Source organism: Falco biarmicus, chromosome 13 (genome assembly GCF_023638135.1).
Source record: "Falco biarmicus isolate bFalBia1 chromosome 13, bFalBia1.pri, whole genome shotgun sequence".
In the NCBI taxonomy this organism is placed as follows: domain Eukaryota; kingdom Metazoa; phylum Chordata; class Aves; order Falconiformes; family Falconidae; genus Falco; species Falco biarmicus.
The window spans coordinates 28,957,441-28,973,490 of NC_079300.1; the positions used below are offsets into that span (position 1 = coordinate 28,957,441).

At 56.3% G+C, this 16,050-nt stretch overlaps 1 protein-coding gene across 1 annotated transcript; it reads right to left on the minus strand.

Moving 5' to 3' along the window:
- Positions 1–12,871: 12,871 nt before the first annotated feature.
- On the minus strand, positions 12,872–15,184 carry LOC130157964 (aquaporin-12-like). Its single transcript, XM_056358116.1, has 3 exons — positions 14,412–15,184; positions 13,818–13,934; positions 12,872–13,201 (listed from the first exon to the last, which is right to left on the minus strand). The coding sequence occupies exons 1-3, from the start codon at positions 15,016–15,018 to the stop codon at positions 13,020–13,022; spliced, it is 906 nt and encodes a 301-aa protein (XP_056214091.1). The 5' UTR covers positions 15,019–15,184; the 3' UTR covers positions 12,872–13,019.
- Positions 15,185–16,050: the final 866 nt, after the last annotated feature.

The window sequence follows — 16,050 nt, forward strand, 5'->3', positions numbered from 1 at the left end:
AGCCCTGCACCATCAGGACGGTCCTCACACCTACGCAAAAGTTATGAGCCTGTTAGGTCACCCCAGCAGGACACAGCTGCCTGGTGAGCAGAGACAGAGCCCAACCCTCCTGCAAGGGCACTTTTTCCTTCTCAAGAGGGCAAAAGACAAGTGTCTGCAAAAGACACATTTGCGTGCTTGTACCTTGACCCCTGCTCCAGCATCTGCAGGAGAGTGTGACTACCGGGTGTGATCTCAGATGACTGCCATCTCCACCAAGGCCCTCAGGTGCTGGTCCACAACTGTAGCCCAATCCCACCCAGGTCAAGCTCCAAACCAGCCTCTCTGGGATGCAGCTGCACGGTAACAGAAGCAGCCAAGAGAGCTGTGGGGGCCTGGCAGATGCGGCCCCCGACTCCAGAAGCATGCAGGCAGATGAGAGCACGTGCTGTGCTTCACGTCACTGTATCCCAGCAGGAGCAGACAACTCTGCCTTTTGAGTTTCTCTTCCACAGATGAGTCAAGTCATGCCCAAGAAAGAGGCTGCCAGGCAGCAAACAGGAATACAGGAGATCCCGACCAGGATTACATACCGGAATGGGACTCCCATGAGGCCTCCATGGACAAACAGGCTTGTCCTTAGGGAAACAAGTGAGCTGAGCCGTGGCAAATCCCACAAGTGACAATCAAGCAAGAGGAAACAACCAAAGAGGAGAAAGGACCAGCCTGTTGGGCACCCCCACATGGATGAGCTTCAGGATGCTCCCAAGTGCCCCATGCCCTGCAGCTACAGTGTGTCCCCCAGGGTTCTGGCAGGGGGATGCTCACAGACCCCTCAGCCACCTACCCCACATCACCATGGCACCTCACACAGGCGTATCCACCTCAGATTGCATGGGGCATGGTGTGGCAGAGGGAACGAGCGGGGAGAAACACCAGCCCTCAGTCCCAACAGCACAAAGGGGTTTGATCCCTGCAAACGGCGAGCTCACCCATGGCTCTCACCCAGCCCCAGGCCCCCAGATAAGCTGCCAGCCCGGGTAGATAGCCAGTGCGCAGGATGGGTGGAGAACTCAACAGCCCCACAGTAAACTTGTGGTTTTGATGAGGTGGACGGGGAGAGGCAGCACCTGCCTGTGCCAGGGCGCGGGGAACAGCTGCCTGCCCGCCTGCGCCTGGGAAGGGGCGAAGATGGGTCCCTTTGTCCCTTGGGAAAGCCAAGGTCTGGGCTGGAAGTCGCTTACCTGCCTGGTAGGCATTTCCTGAGACCCATGGGCATGGGTAAAGGCAAGGTGCACGTTGCCAGGGGCCTCCCCACCGGTGCCAGGAGGCACATGGGAGCCTGGTCCAGCCCGAGCCACTGGTCCTCATGGCACACATCACAGCCGTTCAGCCTCCACCCCAGCCCAAAGGGTCTGGTGCCCAAATACGAGAAGCATGTGGTCCTGCTGCCTTGGCTTAGGGCCCCTGGTCACACAGAGCCATCCATGGCTGTGTCTTGCTGATGCTGGGATGAGCCTCAAAGCAGAATGACGTGGAGGAAAAGCTACAGAAGAGGGACAAAATCATCATCCTGGCACAGCACAGTCCCAGCATAGCAGGGTGAGGACTTTGCTGGCTCGGGGGAACATGGGAGGCCAGTTTGCAGATGGCAAATGCAAGACATCAATGCGTTAAGCAGTAGCTGCAGATGGTTAAAGGCTGTGCCTGGAGCAGCGAGTACAGTGAGAGGAAGCAAAGGAGGGAGCTGGGGATTGTCATGGCCCCAGCCCAGGGCGGATGGAGCCAGGCTGCACTGGAGAGGATTAGCGCCGTGCCATGCAGGTGTGACCCAGCCTGCACAGGGTCTCAGCAGCCCAGACCTAAAGGCTGTACCAGCGTGGGGATTATCAAGAGCTAAACAGTCGTGACCAAACCATCTCTGTCCTCAGGTTTGTCAAGAATTAAAAGCAGGACACAAGAAGGGACAAACACAAAGAGCAGAGCAGGAGGATATGGGGGGTCAAAGAGGAACATCAACAGGCACGGCCACCCCCCACAGTGGCCACAAGCACCCGGACAGCCTGCCCACCACTCTGCATGACATGGCAGTGGTCTGCAGAAGGCAGCTTGCTGCCAGCAGCCCTCAAGGCCATGGCCGTGTAAACGTGCCACTCACCGGAGCAGAGCTGGTCACTCCCTGGGGCAGGAGCTGGAGAGCAGGGCACGGGTGGGAAGGTCCGTGGCAGGCTCGCCGTCCCAGGCGCTCCCCCTGGGGAGGGGCCACCGGCCACAGGCACACAAGTCAGGCTCCGGGTGTTTGCTTTCCATTCTCCCAGTCCGACGATAACCACCTACTCCCCAGCCAAGGCACTCCAGCTCACCATGCTGAAATTCAGAAGGCATCTGATCACGTAAGTGGATTTCTTGATTTATTTATTCAAGTAAAATACTACTTCCTTCAGTGAAATTCTGTTCCCATCCTACTCAGAGGTCATGTCCTTGTAGGTCGCTCTGTGTTGAGAAATGGTTGGAGATTGAAGTGATGATGGGAATGGGCAGAGGAGCGCTTCTGCTCCACATAAACATGGGGAGGTCTGGGTCGATGGGGCGATCTCTTTTCCAGTGAAGCCCCAAGGGCAGCTGCTCCCTGCATGCCAGCCAGGAAAACCGCATCTTTTGTAAGGCCTGACACCGCAAAGGAAGAAGAGTGGCAAAGACCTTGGTGGAGCACGTAGGATGCTGATCCCTCCTGCCTCATCCCAGGCGAGGGCTCACCACTCTCAGCTCTGCACACTCCCCTGTGGAGTAGAAACGTGTCGCCGTGCAAGTCTTTTCCATGGCCAACCCAATGAATGCTCGTTCCACAGCCTCTGTTTTGGAGAAGATGGACGAGGAGCAGAGAAGGGCAAGGTCTGACTTTGGAGCAGTGCTCTTTTGCTGGGGGAGAGCGTTTTGGGGCAGGACATCCCTTCCACATGTGCCTGCAGTATCTGGGGTGTTGCACACCCTGCTGCCACACAGCAAGCTGCAGCGCTGGGGGCTCGGGGTCTTTCCTAACCCCGCTGTCGCAAGGGTAGGCACAGGCAGGCAGCGTGTGCTACCTTATCTTCTCCTGAGCGCCCTGTGGACCGCTGTGCCCGTTTTCTCTTTTTTACTGCAATGCAATGGTCAGAGGAAGCAGGCTACCACTGGCGTACGTATCACATGAAACCCCCGTGCAACACTGCTCGCTGCCTGGAGCACATCTAGCCACAGCAAATCAATAAAGTCATTTTCTGCCGCCCAGCTGCCCGGTGAGCTCAGCCTCGGCACCGCCGGCAGCACCCGGCAGGCGGCTGAGACCCTGCAGGGCTCCGCAAGTGCCAGCACCCCCAGACCCATCCCACCGCCGCATTCATTTTTGTGCTGGATGGGGAAGGGGCACAGGTCAGAGTCATCCTCTCCACCTCAGGCAGAGGGGAAAAAATGGAAGGGACATCTGCAGCACCGCTGCAATCAAGCAGCACCTGCTTCCGAGCTGCACCCCAGGCACCCCCTCCCCTGCCAGGAGCAGGCGGTGAGACAGCTGTGGGCATCATCCCTTGCAAATAAATGACCAACATTTATGGGTTTGATTACATCCATGAGCCAGCACAGCAGGGTTCAGCTGCTGTGGCTCTGCTGCTGAGCCCTCGCAGTCAAAGCCATCTTTGGGGTGCTGCATCCATCTTTGCACCCTGCTTTGTCGCTTTTGTAGGTGACAGCACACAGGCTCTGATCTGCGGGGATTCTTCAGGAGGCTTTTCCAAAGACTCTGTGGGTTGCTCTTGCAGCCCCACCCGCCCTACAGGGCAGTGTTGACTCCCGCCAGCTCTGACTGCATCTTGGACATCTTCCCGGTGCTTTGATCTCAAGTATTTAAAACTCTGCACCAAGACACCCACACCCATGATCTCACCCTGGCATGTTAAACTGCGAGAAGGCTGTGAAGGAGGCACCCATGGAAAGCAGTCAAGCCTTTTGAAGGCTCCTTGTCCAGCTACAAATCATCCAGCTGCTCCAGCCTCCAAGACAAAGTCTTCTCATGCTGCATTTGTCCTGGTTTTATTCTGCCTTCGGTGCAACTTCTTGGCATCTCCAGTGCAAACCCCCAGTGCTGCCACAGCTCTCCCTTTCTCAGTGCACCCACCTTGAGGCATGTGTGTCCCACCAGAGCCAGCTGGGAGCAAGGGCTCTGGTTTTACACTAGCAGACCCAAGCAGCCAGCAACACATTGTGTGTTCTCCAACTAGGTGTTCAACCAACACAACAGCAATCTCAAAAGAGGCAGCATGTTATCAGCAAAAGGATCTGAACCTTCCACAGGTCCTCTACAGGCTGAAAGTTGAGTACTGACCGGGGAGATCTGTGGAAGCGAGTCCAGAATTACGCCTGCGGATTTGATAGGTAAAGAAGCCGCCGCACACGCAAGCAAAGCAAAGCAAGGAATTCATTCCCCACTTCCCATCGGCAGGCAGGTGTTCAGCCATCGCCAGGACAGCAGGGCTCCATCACGCGTAACAGTTACTCATTAACAAATACAAAATACAGGTACCAGAGTAGCTTAGGGCGCTGCCTACCTCAGCGCCGCTCGCCAGGGAAGCGCTGCATCGTTCTGCCTCTGCTACTGGTGCTCATGCAGATCTCCCCAAAGAGAGAGTTTGGGTATATCACTAATCACCACAATTAGTTAGCTCTTCATTCCCTTCTTGCCTCTTTTCTTAGGCTGGCCAGGCAGACAAACTTATCATCAGCTGTGCCTTGAGTGATGGAGGAGTTGGATCAAGTCTCCAACGAGCTCTGTCCGGCAACATCACTTCATCCTGAAGCAACTCCTCCTTCACTGCCATCTCCCTCTTTGGTCTCCCTGGCCATCAGTGATCTTCCACATGGGTATTTCAACAAACCATGCCTTGCAGCAGCTCTGCAGCAGCCTGGAATCTCCACTTCAACCCTTTCCCTTTAATACATCTTGGCATTTTAAGCACTGCTTCAGCATTTGGCATTTTTCTGATCCGTTGCTCGTCCTACCCATCATTCTTTGACTGCAGGAGGTTCTCCTGGCGTGCTTGCGTGGCCAGGCAGTGAGCTGTGCGTGTGTTCACCAGCCGCCTGTCTCTCCTCTGAGCTTGGCAGTCTGCTCCTCAGGTGGAAAATGAGCATGGATACCCCCAGGCTGCCGTCAGGTTTGGGGGGTGCGGTGCTGCTGACGACTAGCTTGCTCACCGTGCAAGTGATTAATGTGCCTTTTGAACCCTCAGTAGCACTGCTGTGACCAAAGACCCCTCAGCCTTCACAGTCCCAAGTACTTTAGACATTAAAAATCTCCCAGGAGGAGCTTAAGCGTTTCAGCTCAGTTAAGTGACATTTCTGAGCGCAGGGCAGAACTGTACCGGCGAGTGTCCCCGCTGATGCACAGCCACTGGAAGTGGTGCTGCAATAAGCAAACTACAGTTAGCTGTAACAGTCGACACTTTTTCTGTTTCTGTTGAAAATCCAGTTTTTCAACAGCAAACCCAGACTCCTGACCCGTACCGGTGGGATGCATGTGATCGCTTCCAACAGCCCGTATTTGCACCATTGCTAGCTCTTCAGGCCGGGTCTTCTCCCACGTGTCACAAGGCTGCTGAGAGTAGGAGGTAAAGAGGGAGATGAAGACGCCCCGGGATGAGCAGGTCTGTGCACTCCCAGGCTCAGCCTCTTGGTCCAAGGCAGAAGGCTAAAGGAAGCGGGCAATGCCAACACAGATCAATCAGCTGTCAGAACGTGGCTTCCAAGAAAGCTCTGGCCAAATCTCTGCTTCCATTAAATCCTCCTATTCGGAACCCTCCGTTTCATGCTCAGCAAAGCAGCCTGTGCCTCTCCCTGCCTCTGAGAGGGGGAGAGCCGACACCTGGGGCTCGCAGGCTGGACCCCCACCCAAGGAGGAGCCCACAACAGGAGATCTAACCAGGTTCTCGGTACAAATCATCTCCTGTTAGGCAACAGTAGGTTCCCTGGGTAGAAACCAGCAGAAATGAAATGCAAACTAATCCTTATTTCCAGGGAGCTTAGTTGCCCAGCTGCTCCACTTAAGATTAAGGCTACAGTCAAGCTCCACCAGGAGTTTGCTGCAAGCCCTACAACCATAAAGTCTTGTGGCGATGTTTTTCATGGCCTGAATGTCCCCGCACACAACCCAAAACCCCAGAGCGTAGTGCTGAGGACTTGAAGAAATCACGCTGCTGTTGTAGACTTGGCTAAAACCAGACCGAACGCCAGGTCAGGCGCCGGAGAGGCACGGCTGGGGCCACCGCGGTGGCATCGCAACCAGCCCCAGCTGGAGCCTGCGCAGGTGGCCGTCACCTCCAACAGTAGGCATTGAGAGGAGGGGAAAGCAGGGAAAACAGTTTGTTGCCTTTGTTTATAAAGATGGGGTCCTGATGTTTCTAGACAGGGCAAGGCAGGAAAAACGCCGGCAGTGCCTGCTCCTGCTGCTCGGGGAGCCACCACGGGAGCTCAGGCGGTGCCGGTGAGGTGTCCCCGTGCAGCCAAGGGACTTGGCAGTTATCGCTGTTTACCTTTCGGTGCGATATTTGTATCCCAGCTGGAAATTTCCACTAGGCTGCACGGCCTGAGCACAGCCTCTGAGTTTCATCGGTTATCGCTGCCTCTGCACCTCTTCCACCTGTGAAAGCATGACCTTAAAAAAAAAAAAATATAATTTTCTTTTAAGTTTCAAGGTATCTGTCCCTTCTGCCTCACACACACATTTCCTCTGTCTACTAACGGTCTGAAATGTCTGCTTCCTTGCAGGAATCTGAAAGCAATATACAGGTGCCAGACAGCTCGGCTCTGGATCTTCTTCAGCCTCCTCATCCTCCTCTTGGTCATGCTTCAAGTCATGGAGAAGCTGCAGCCTGCCAGGTAGGTCCCAAACAGGACTGCAAACCTGCACCTTGTCCTCCGACCTTTCGCTGACCACTGAGGTGGGCTCAAAACTGCCCTCCTGAAGACCACCCAACAGTGTCTTCTGTAGACAGGAAGGAAAATCCAGGTGGGAGAGGACCCCTCCGGGGCTCTCACGTCCAACCCCTACGCCCTGGCCAGAGCTGAACCCACCCTGGGTTCAGACCAGGCTGCTCTGGGCTTTGACCTGGCTGGCCTCAACACCCCACAGCCCTTGAGCATCCTCCCAGCCTGGGGTCATCTGCAAACTTCCCTCCGGCTTCTCCAAGCCACCCGCCCTTCTGTCTCCTTGCCTCCTCGTCCTTTGCCCCTTTCCACCAGCCCACCGTGCTGCAGTGGGACAGGGGCATTAGCACGTCACTGCTGACCTCTCCTTCTCTTCTTGCACCCACCCCAACCTCCCGGGGCAGTGGTCCAGTCCTTCAACCACCCCAAGAAAGACGGGGGAACATGTCCTGGGGTGCCTGCAGGGCGGGGGTCTGGGCTGCAGAGGAGCTGCCCTCTCTGCATGCTCCGTCCATCCTCTGCAGCTGAGCCTCGCGTCCTCCCTGTTACAGAAACTGCCAGCACGAGCTGGAGCGTGCCCTGCAGCGGACCATGGACCGTCACCAGAAGCAGCTCAGCTATGCCCTCCAGACCCCCAGCCTGCTGTGGGAGGACGATTCCCTGCACTGGCAGAGGGAAGCTGTGCCAGACCCCACTTCGACAGAGAGTGCGCAGGATGTTTTTCAGATGCAGCTGTACTTCAGCCAGGAGACTCCACTGGAAAACAGCCCAGGCAGCCAAGAGGAGCACTGGACGGGGCAGCCTGTGAAGAGCAGCAAGAAGGTGAAAGCCCATCTTTCATCCGTGAGACTGAAATCCCAACTTCCTGGCCTGAGAAAAGCAAACAGAGAGGGTCCTTCTCCAAGGCTTCCTGGGAGGATCTCTACAGTTTTGGGAGATGCTGATGCTGTCACCAGCAAGTTCATGATCTTTGCAAACAGGATGATCGCAGAGGAGCCCAGGAGAACGTCACCACCAGGAACGATGCAGGTGGTGGTACGGAGCCAGTATCAGCTTCCAGCCATAGGTTCCCCCCACCACCAGTGGGGCAACTTGCTTAAACGTGCTGTGCCAAATTCAGCTCAACCTCCACAAACAGAGGACTTCTACAAGACAGACCCGGCAAGGGGATTTTTCCCAAGCTGGACAGAAGTCTCTAAGGTTGGGGAGGTGACACTTGGAGAAGGCCAGAAGGCTGTAGGGCTCTTCTCCCAAGGAGAGACGTGTAAGCCCAAGACTGACATTGTTTTCCTGAAAGTCCACAAGAGCGCCAGTAGCACCGTCATGAACATCCTCTTCCGCTTCGGTGAGATGCACAACCTCACCTTTGCCTTCCCCACTGGGGGTGGCAACCAGCTCTTCTACCCGCACCACTTCTTGGCGAAGTTCGTGCAGGGCTTCTCCCCCAGGAGCCCTCGGCAGTTCAACATCCTCTGCCACCACATGCGATTCCTGCAGCCGGAGGTACAGGCAAAGCCACAACGCCTTGGGAGGGGCAAGCGGCAGGAGGGAGAGAGGGGGCTTGTGGGGAGCAAAGCGGGACAGCTGCAGAGCATATAAACTCTTCAGGGATGAAGCTCAGGAGAGACAGGATTGTCCCTGGGTGCCCTGCATGCTATGGGCATTTCCCAAGAGCTTCTGTAACCGGGTTTGGTAAATCATTCTGCTGTGACCCAAGACAAGCCAGGAGACATCACCTGTAGCAGTCAGCAGCTATCATCTCGTTCTTGTCTGGTGGGCCCTTGGAGTTGTCTTGCTCCCTGGACAGGCCCAGAGGGTACCAGCTGCAAGAGGAGAGCACCTTAAGCACATTAGATCAGCTCAGCTGTGCCCAGCATGTACCCTTCTGGATGCCAGGGCTGGCGGATCTGGGGAAAGGCAAGGGGACAAGACCTGTCTCAAGCCTGGACAGGCCACCCAGCTGTGACAGCATGTCACAGGGAGCTTTGGTCACTGCTCTCCCTGTGTCCCCACAGCTGGCACAAGTGCTCCTTTGACCAGCTGCACCCTGAAATGCTCCCCAGCACCCACCATCTGCAACCCCAGCGGGCGTTGCTGCTTCCCAGCGGAGCGCAGGGCTGTGCGCAGGTCCCTTCTCCCAGCCTCACCCTCAAAACCTTCTTTCTCTCCTCCGCAGGTGCAGAAAGTGGTGTCCAGCTCAGCCGTCTACTTCTCCATCCTGAGGAACCCTGTGCAGCTCATGGAGTCCTCCTTTGTGTACTACAAGGGCGCGTCGGCTTTCTCCCGTGTTCACAGCCTGGAGGAGTTCCTCAGCCAGCCCCACCACTACTACAACCCCACAAAAACTGACAGTCACTATGCCAGGAACCTCATGACGTTCGACTTTGGCTTCAACCCCAATGGAGAGGTCTCTGCTGAGCGGGTGCAACTGATGATAAAGGCCATTGAGGCGTCCTTCGACTTGGTCCTCATCACAGAGTACTTTGATGAGTCCATGGTGCTGCTGAAGGAGATGCTCTGCTGGGACCTGGACAGTGTCGTCTTCTTCCCACTCAACAGCAGGGACAGCAGCACCAAGTCCCCTCTCCCAGACACCATTGCGGAGAAGATAAAGGACTGGAACAGGCTGGACTGGGAAATCTACACTCACTTCAACAGGACCTTCTGGGAAAGGATCGACAAAGACATTGGCAGGGAGCGCATGCGGCGGGAAGTAAAGGCGCTTCGGGAGAGGCAGGCAGAGCTGGCAAGGGTCTGCCTGCAAGGGATGGGCAGCGTGGCCCCGAAGGACATCAAGGACTCTTCCCTGCAGCCACTGCAGCACGGCAGCGCAAAGATCTTGGGCTATAACCTCAAGCAGGGCTTGGATAAGGAGATGGAGCACATGTGCCGGCGGCTGGTGACACCGGAGCTGCAGTACAGCAGGGCTCTCTATGAGAAGCAGTTTCCCCAGAAGCCCCCCCCAACCCACCCCCCCACCCCCTCTCAGCACGGCAATGCCATGCATCAGAGGCTGACGGGCACCCAAAACTGAGGCTCCTTGTCTCCTCCAGGCATCGTTCTCCAGCTGCCCTCGCTGAGGATAGTGAGGCACCCGCCTCCTGGGCTCGGGGGCTGCTCGTGCCCCGGGAGGGACAGGCAGGCAGGGACCGTGCTGCCCCCCGAGAGCCCCCGGTCACCTCTGCCTGTGCAGGACTGCGCACATGTTGGGTGCTACAAGCTGCTGCGGAGCGGGGCGGGCTGCCACGGGGGTCCCAGGGGCTCGATGCAACATGACTCTTCAGGGTAGGTCATGAGCAAACAGGGCAAAACCCCTGAGCAGGGGCCAAAGCCATGGACGAGGCCACCCAGGGCTTTGTGCTGCGTGGCACCGACTCCAGCCGCAAGGGCAGAACCAGGACGGCAGCCCGAGTCTTCGGCCCTGTGCCGAAGGCCATGACAGTGCAGGGCAAAGCCATAAATCAGAGCCACAAAGCTTGATTTACAGCTTAGGAACAAGTCCGTCTGTCCAGCTGCAGCTCTCCTCCACTACGCCCTAATGCTGCTGGAAAAGCAGCTTCTTAATTAAAAATAACGATATTCACCGTCACTCCCATTAAGTTCCACTTAATTACATCAATCTGCCCTGTAGACGATCTCCCCAGCAGCCCAAGAAACAGACCTCAAACGTCTGAGGATGTTCTAGAAACAATAAAAAAAAATAAAAAAAAATAAAATCAGTGTTTTTCTTGCCCTGCCTCTGTGGTTATACACTGCCTTCGGATCCTGCGCTCGTACGCTGCATTTGTAGGATCAGCACCCTACCCCAGCGCTGGTGCCGACGCCACGGTGTCAGGCTGCAAGTTAAATACCCACGTGTCTGGGAGACATCTCATGAGCATCTCTGCAGCCATGCATCCTGGCCCACCACTTGGAGAGGGTAGGAATACCCTACGCACTGCCTGGGGAAAAATACCCCAAGAACAGGCTGTGGTGGGCCAGCCAACCTCACTTTTCACATCCTACGCTTATCCTCAAATCAAAAGCAGAGCCAGCAAATCAGTTTGGATAAACAAAGGCCCCATCTCAGGATTTCCAGTATGATTTCCAAACTAAAAGAGGTTCAGAAAAAATTGCCAGGGGATCCGAGCACCCCAGGCTCTCCCTTGGCCAGCCACGTGGAGCCTCAAAGGTGCTGGTCTCCACCCCAGGGTGCCCTGTCTCTGGCTCACGGTTTAACCAGGATAAAAGCCAGAGGGACCAGCAGTGCCGAGCACCCAGCCGGGCACCGTGCGGGCCTTGGTTCTGGGGCATTTGCTGCTCAGGTTTTGGGGCGTTTTGTTCCCTAAAGTTTCACTTCTGAGGCTTGTCCACGTCCTTGGTCCCTTCTCTCACTTCTCCTGTCGGGATGCAGTGCGGCCTCATGGCTTGCAGAGGTGCAGCTCTTCCCTGGGTCCTGGGCGGGCTGCAGTTCGCCCCAGAGGGCAATCCCACAGGTGAGCCCCAGTCATCCCCCCAAAATGCACAGGGGACATCGCAGGGGTGCAGGGAGGAGCAGGGCTGGCACCCAGCTACCAAACCTGCCTCCGACACCTTTGCTCCGGATTTGAGCTGGGTGCCACTTCCTTACTCACTGCTTGCACCTCAGTAAACAGGAGCAGAACTTCCCCGCCCGAGCTCCTGCCAAGGTGACCCAGGGCAGGGACACCCGTACACCCCGAGCATCGCACCCCCCCATGCCCACTCGCATGCAAAGCACAGCTGGCCCCACACACGCACCCCGCACCGGCTCCAAAAAGCCGTGGTGACCAAGGATGTATTCAGCTCAGGACTGCAGCACCTCTCTGGGCAGGACAAAATTGACTGTTTTCTGCGAAATGGGGGAACTGGCCTTCTGCGGCACGGCAGGGGCGGGGGGGGACCTCGGGCAGCAGCTCGGTATCCAGCCGTGCCCCAGGGATGCTGCACATGGGATCACCCCAGCTCCCGCTCTTCCCCTTGGAGAGACCCCCAGGGTGCAGCACCCATGGGGTGCCCTCCCCCAGCACTGCCTGGGGGGAGCCCCGTTTACCCAGCAGGTGTCTCCACCCAGATTATCCCTCTTTCAGAGCAAGCAGCAGGCAGGGCAGGCAGTTTGGACATCTCCACCACGGTGTCTCCCGTTTTCAGGGATCAGATGGGGCTGATAGCCCTCTGCAGAGCTTGCAGGAATGACATCACTCACCCAAATGCCAATCACAACATTTATTTTCATCATCATCATTATTATTATTGCCACAAACCATAATTTTATCTTTAGGAACATTTCATGTAGACACAGAGAGGAGCCCAGGGATGCACTTGCTCACCCACACTGGCTGCGCACCAGCTGCCTGGGTCTCATTTTTTAACCGCAGACACTGTGCGCTGTGTCCTGATGCCTTACAGCACACAAAACCCAGACTAAGCACCACATCCACAACGGAGCAGGGGCTTCTGTGGCCAGTGAACCCCCTTGCCCTGGCGCATTATTAATTCTTCTCCAAGAACTGACAGGTTCAGCCTACGCAATTCAAGGAGCTTAGTTTAACTCAAAGAACACCAATTTTTGACCAACATACATTTAGTACCTTGAAAGATCAAAGCCTGCTTCCTCCTCACCCGAAGTTTCCAAGGTGGTTTCTGATTTATGCTTTGGTTTTATGGCTGCAGGAGACCCAGCCAAGGTGTTTCAAGCGTTGCATCGCGCAATACCCTGGGAGTTGCTCAAGCCTACCCATGCCACGGTCCTGACTTTCTGTAAGCTCCTGGTAATATAAGACAACCACCAATTTAGGCCAAAGTGTTAGGTTCCCCCCCGCCCCTGCCCCAAGCTAGCGATGCAGGCTTGAAACATTTAGGGCTCTCCAGGGAGACTTCCAAAGCTATCCCCTAAGGAGCGCAGGGATTCAGACATCCTGCAAGGTCAGATTGGCTGATTCCTTTGCAATGCTTAAAAAAAATAATCTCACCCTGCAGCTGGGACTGAACAGGCAGGACAGATGCTGGGTGGGACGAGCAGCAAAATCCTCTGTGCCGGGAAACCCAGGAGAGGGGCTGCGGGGGCCTCCTCAGCTCAGGCTCACGGCTCAGGCACGAGGCTCAGAGTTGCTCTTCTCCCCTTTTCTCTTGCGCTGCGGCTCGTCACCCTCTGTGTGCGCTGCCATCCTTGCCTTGGGTATCTTGTATTTGCTCTTCTGACTGTAAAGGAGGTTTTTCTGGAAGAGTCGTGGGATGTTGCCTTGGTACAGGAAGAGGGCAGCGAGCATCCCTGCAACGAAAGCACGGACCCCTTCCGCATGCTGCATCCAGCAGCTCCCCATGGCTCAGCAGTGATTTTCAGGTCCTTGCCACAACCTCCATCACGACTGAGAAGTAGCTCCAGCACCACCAAAGTCCCCACCGACACCTAAAGACCCTTGTTATATTACTTCAAAGAGGGTTTAACCATTGTGTCTGTAATGTAATAAGCAAGGTGTGTTTTGGCCCAAGAGGGTCATAAACCACGCCAGCAGCCTCCTGTCCCCACTCCCTGCGTCCAGAGCAGCACGTACCCAGCTCCCCGCGGTCACCCTGAGGCTGTGCACAACCTCAACAGCACAGCTCAGCCTATCGCTGCCCTAAAACACCTTTGCTTCACACACCCCCCCCCCCCCAAACTTTGGCCTCGTGGAGAGTTTTGCCTATGCCCCGCGTAGAAACTGAATCAAAAAAACCAGACAGCAAAGAGTTGACTCAAGTGACAGGGAAGCAGGACAGAAAAGGACCCTTGCCACTGGCGAGGCCCAAGTTCAGCCCCTTCCCAGGAGGTCTGTGCTCTGCCCGGCATTTCTGCCCTGCCCATTGCCCCCAGCCCCCGCCGGCCGGTACCCCCGGGCAGCCCCTACCTGCGAGGGGCCCCAGCCAGTACACCCGGACGTAGTCCCAGAAGCTGCTCCCCGAGCAGTGGAAAGTGGTGGCTGTGGCCAGGGCAGGGTTGAAGAAGGCCCCCGTGAACGGTCCGGCTGCATGGGAGGAGAAGCGTGGTCATCAGTCTCACTTGCACCCTTTGAAAGGCCGATAAAGCTGGGTCCTCCTGCCGCCCCTCCTGCCGCCAGCGGCGTCTCTGCTGCATCGGCAGCTGCATCCCTTGGCCCGCGCACAGCAGCAGGTGGGGGAATCCCCCCCTTGCCGCCCGGAGCTTTGCAGGAAGCAGAAGAGCTCGGTGTGGGACCAAGGGGTTGCGTTAGGAGACGTTCAAGGAGCGGTCCCAGTTTTGGGGCAAGCGATGGCTTCCCACGTGCTGACATTTCACCTGCTGCCTAGATATCCTGAACTGCTGTCTTCATCCTCAAATGACTATTCTCCAAAATAACTGGAAAATAAATGGCTTTGTAATCATTACCTATGAAGTCCTGGAAGATGAAAAAGGGACCGTTACTCCCCCCCAAATTAGGTATTTTTCTAAATGGCTTAGAAAAAGAAAGGCAAGTGCTGCTCACCTGTGTAGGTCAGGAAGGTGACAGTCGCTGCCAGCACAGGGACCTGGTACATCGGGTGACTCTGCCGCAACTTGAGAAGGACAAGGTGGAAAAAGAAAGAGCAGATGCCTTCCACAAAGGCAGCGTGGTGCAGAGACGTGTGGATAGAGGAGCTGCACTCTGACGCTATCAGGTTCTGGATGAGGTGGAAATGTGTCAGCTCCCAGGACCAGTAGAGCTTGGTGACAGCCCAGCCCGCCCCCACGCCCGCGCCCTGGGCCAGCAGCTTGGTGGCCGTTGCTGCGAGGCTGGACTCGAGGAGCAGGAACTCCTGGAGAGACACGGTCGGGTTGGCGGATGCTCCATCGAAAGAGACACCATGAACAGCGAAGAGGAGGAAGAGCAGGGTCAGGACCACATCCGGGCCAAAGCCACCACCCCACGGGCCGATCTCCATCAGCATCTTCAGCTCAAGGCAGCTTGCGCACAACTGTAACGAGCCAGCAAGTTCTCTGGCAAGGCAGCCATACGCTCCAGGAGACAGAAGCCTCTTGGAAAGCTGCCTGAGCGCCTGGCACACCCCAGCCACCAGGAAAAAAAAAGCAATGGAGACATTCAGGCCAGCCATAGCAAAGGCTGCGCTGGGGAAGAGACTGGACCAAACCCCAGGAAGGAGCAGCGAGAGCCTCTGCGCCTCCCCTTTATAGGGCTGTGTGCAAGCAAACGTGGCGCAGCCCGGCAGGCTTGGGAAACACCGCACGTGCTGCCTCCTCCTTTGCAGGGCCAGGCCTGCTGCCACGGGGCACTGATGCGCTCACCCACCTGGATCCGCCAGCAAGGTGTTTGTCCCAGCACGCAGGTCCCGGCGTTATCTCAGCACGCGGTCGCTGAGCCTCCAGCTCCCAGCAGTCACATCCAAGAACCCGCAGTAGCTCCCCGGAGCTGCTCAGGTCTTCCAGAAGCAGCAAAAACCTTCATTTTTTTTCTGCTTTGCACCAAAAATCTCGACCTACTGCCCCAGTCCCCAAGCCTGGGAGGCAGGGGACCCTCAGAAAGCCAGCAGCCTGGGCAAGGAGCCCACGTTTCTCCGGGGCAGGGCCACCTTCAGCCACAGCGAAGTCCCTCTTCAGCCAGTCTGAAAGCCCAGCTTGCTTACTGCTTCCTATCCTCGTCTTGATGAAGACCTCGCCTCGTTTGTTGGTAGCACTAATTGCACGTGCCGTTGGTCTGCAGGTGGCATTTTAGTGACAGTGACATTTCAACTCCTCCTGCTGGTAACACACATATCAGGGACAGGATCTTTCCCAGCTCCACCAAAACCACCCCATGGTGTTGTCGCTACCAAACTTGTGAAACCCACACCATCTAAACACCTATACACATCAGGTTACACCTCCGAATACACAACAGAGCCATCAGCAACTACAAGTGGCAAAATACACCGTGTTTGCTCCAGCAGTCGCAGGCTCTGCACCAGCTCCGGCAGGTCACTGGGGACCCCCAGGATCCCACATGGCCGGGGTCTGCGGGAAGAAAGGGGACAGGGAGTGATGGGAAATGCAGGAGCAGCACAGGCCATGGCAGGAAGGGTGGGATGGGGTGGATAATGCTGCATTATCGGGAACTCATGGTTAACAGAGCATAAACAATTCTTCATGTG

Bases quoted from the DNA above. Each gene is read 5' to 3' on its own strand.
- LOC130157964 (XM_056358116.1), bottom strand. From the start codon at position 15,018: ATGGCTGGCCTGAATGTCTCCATTGCTTTTTTTTTCCTGGTGGCTGGG. The intron at 13,935-14,411 runs GTGAGCAGCACT...CCTCCCATGCAG, and splicing joins CACCTTCCTGACCTACACAG to CCGGACCGTTCACGGGGGCC. The intron at 13,202-13,817 runs GTAGGGGCTGCC...CTTTCGTTGCAG, and splicing joins CTGGCTGGGGCCCCTCGCAG to GGATGCTCGCTGCCCTCTTC.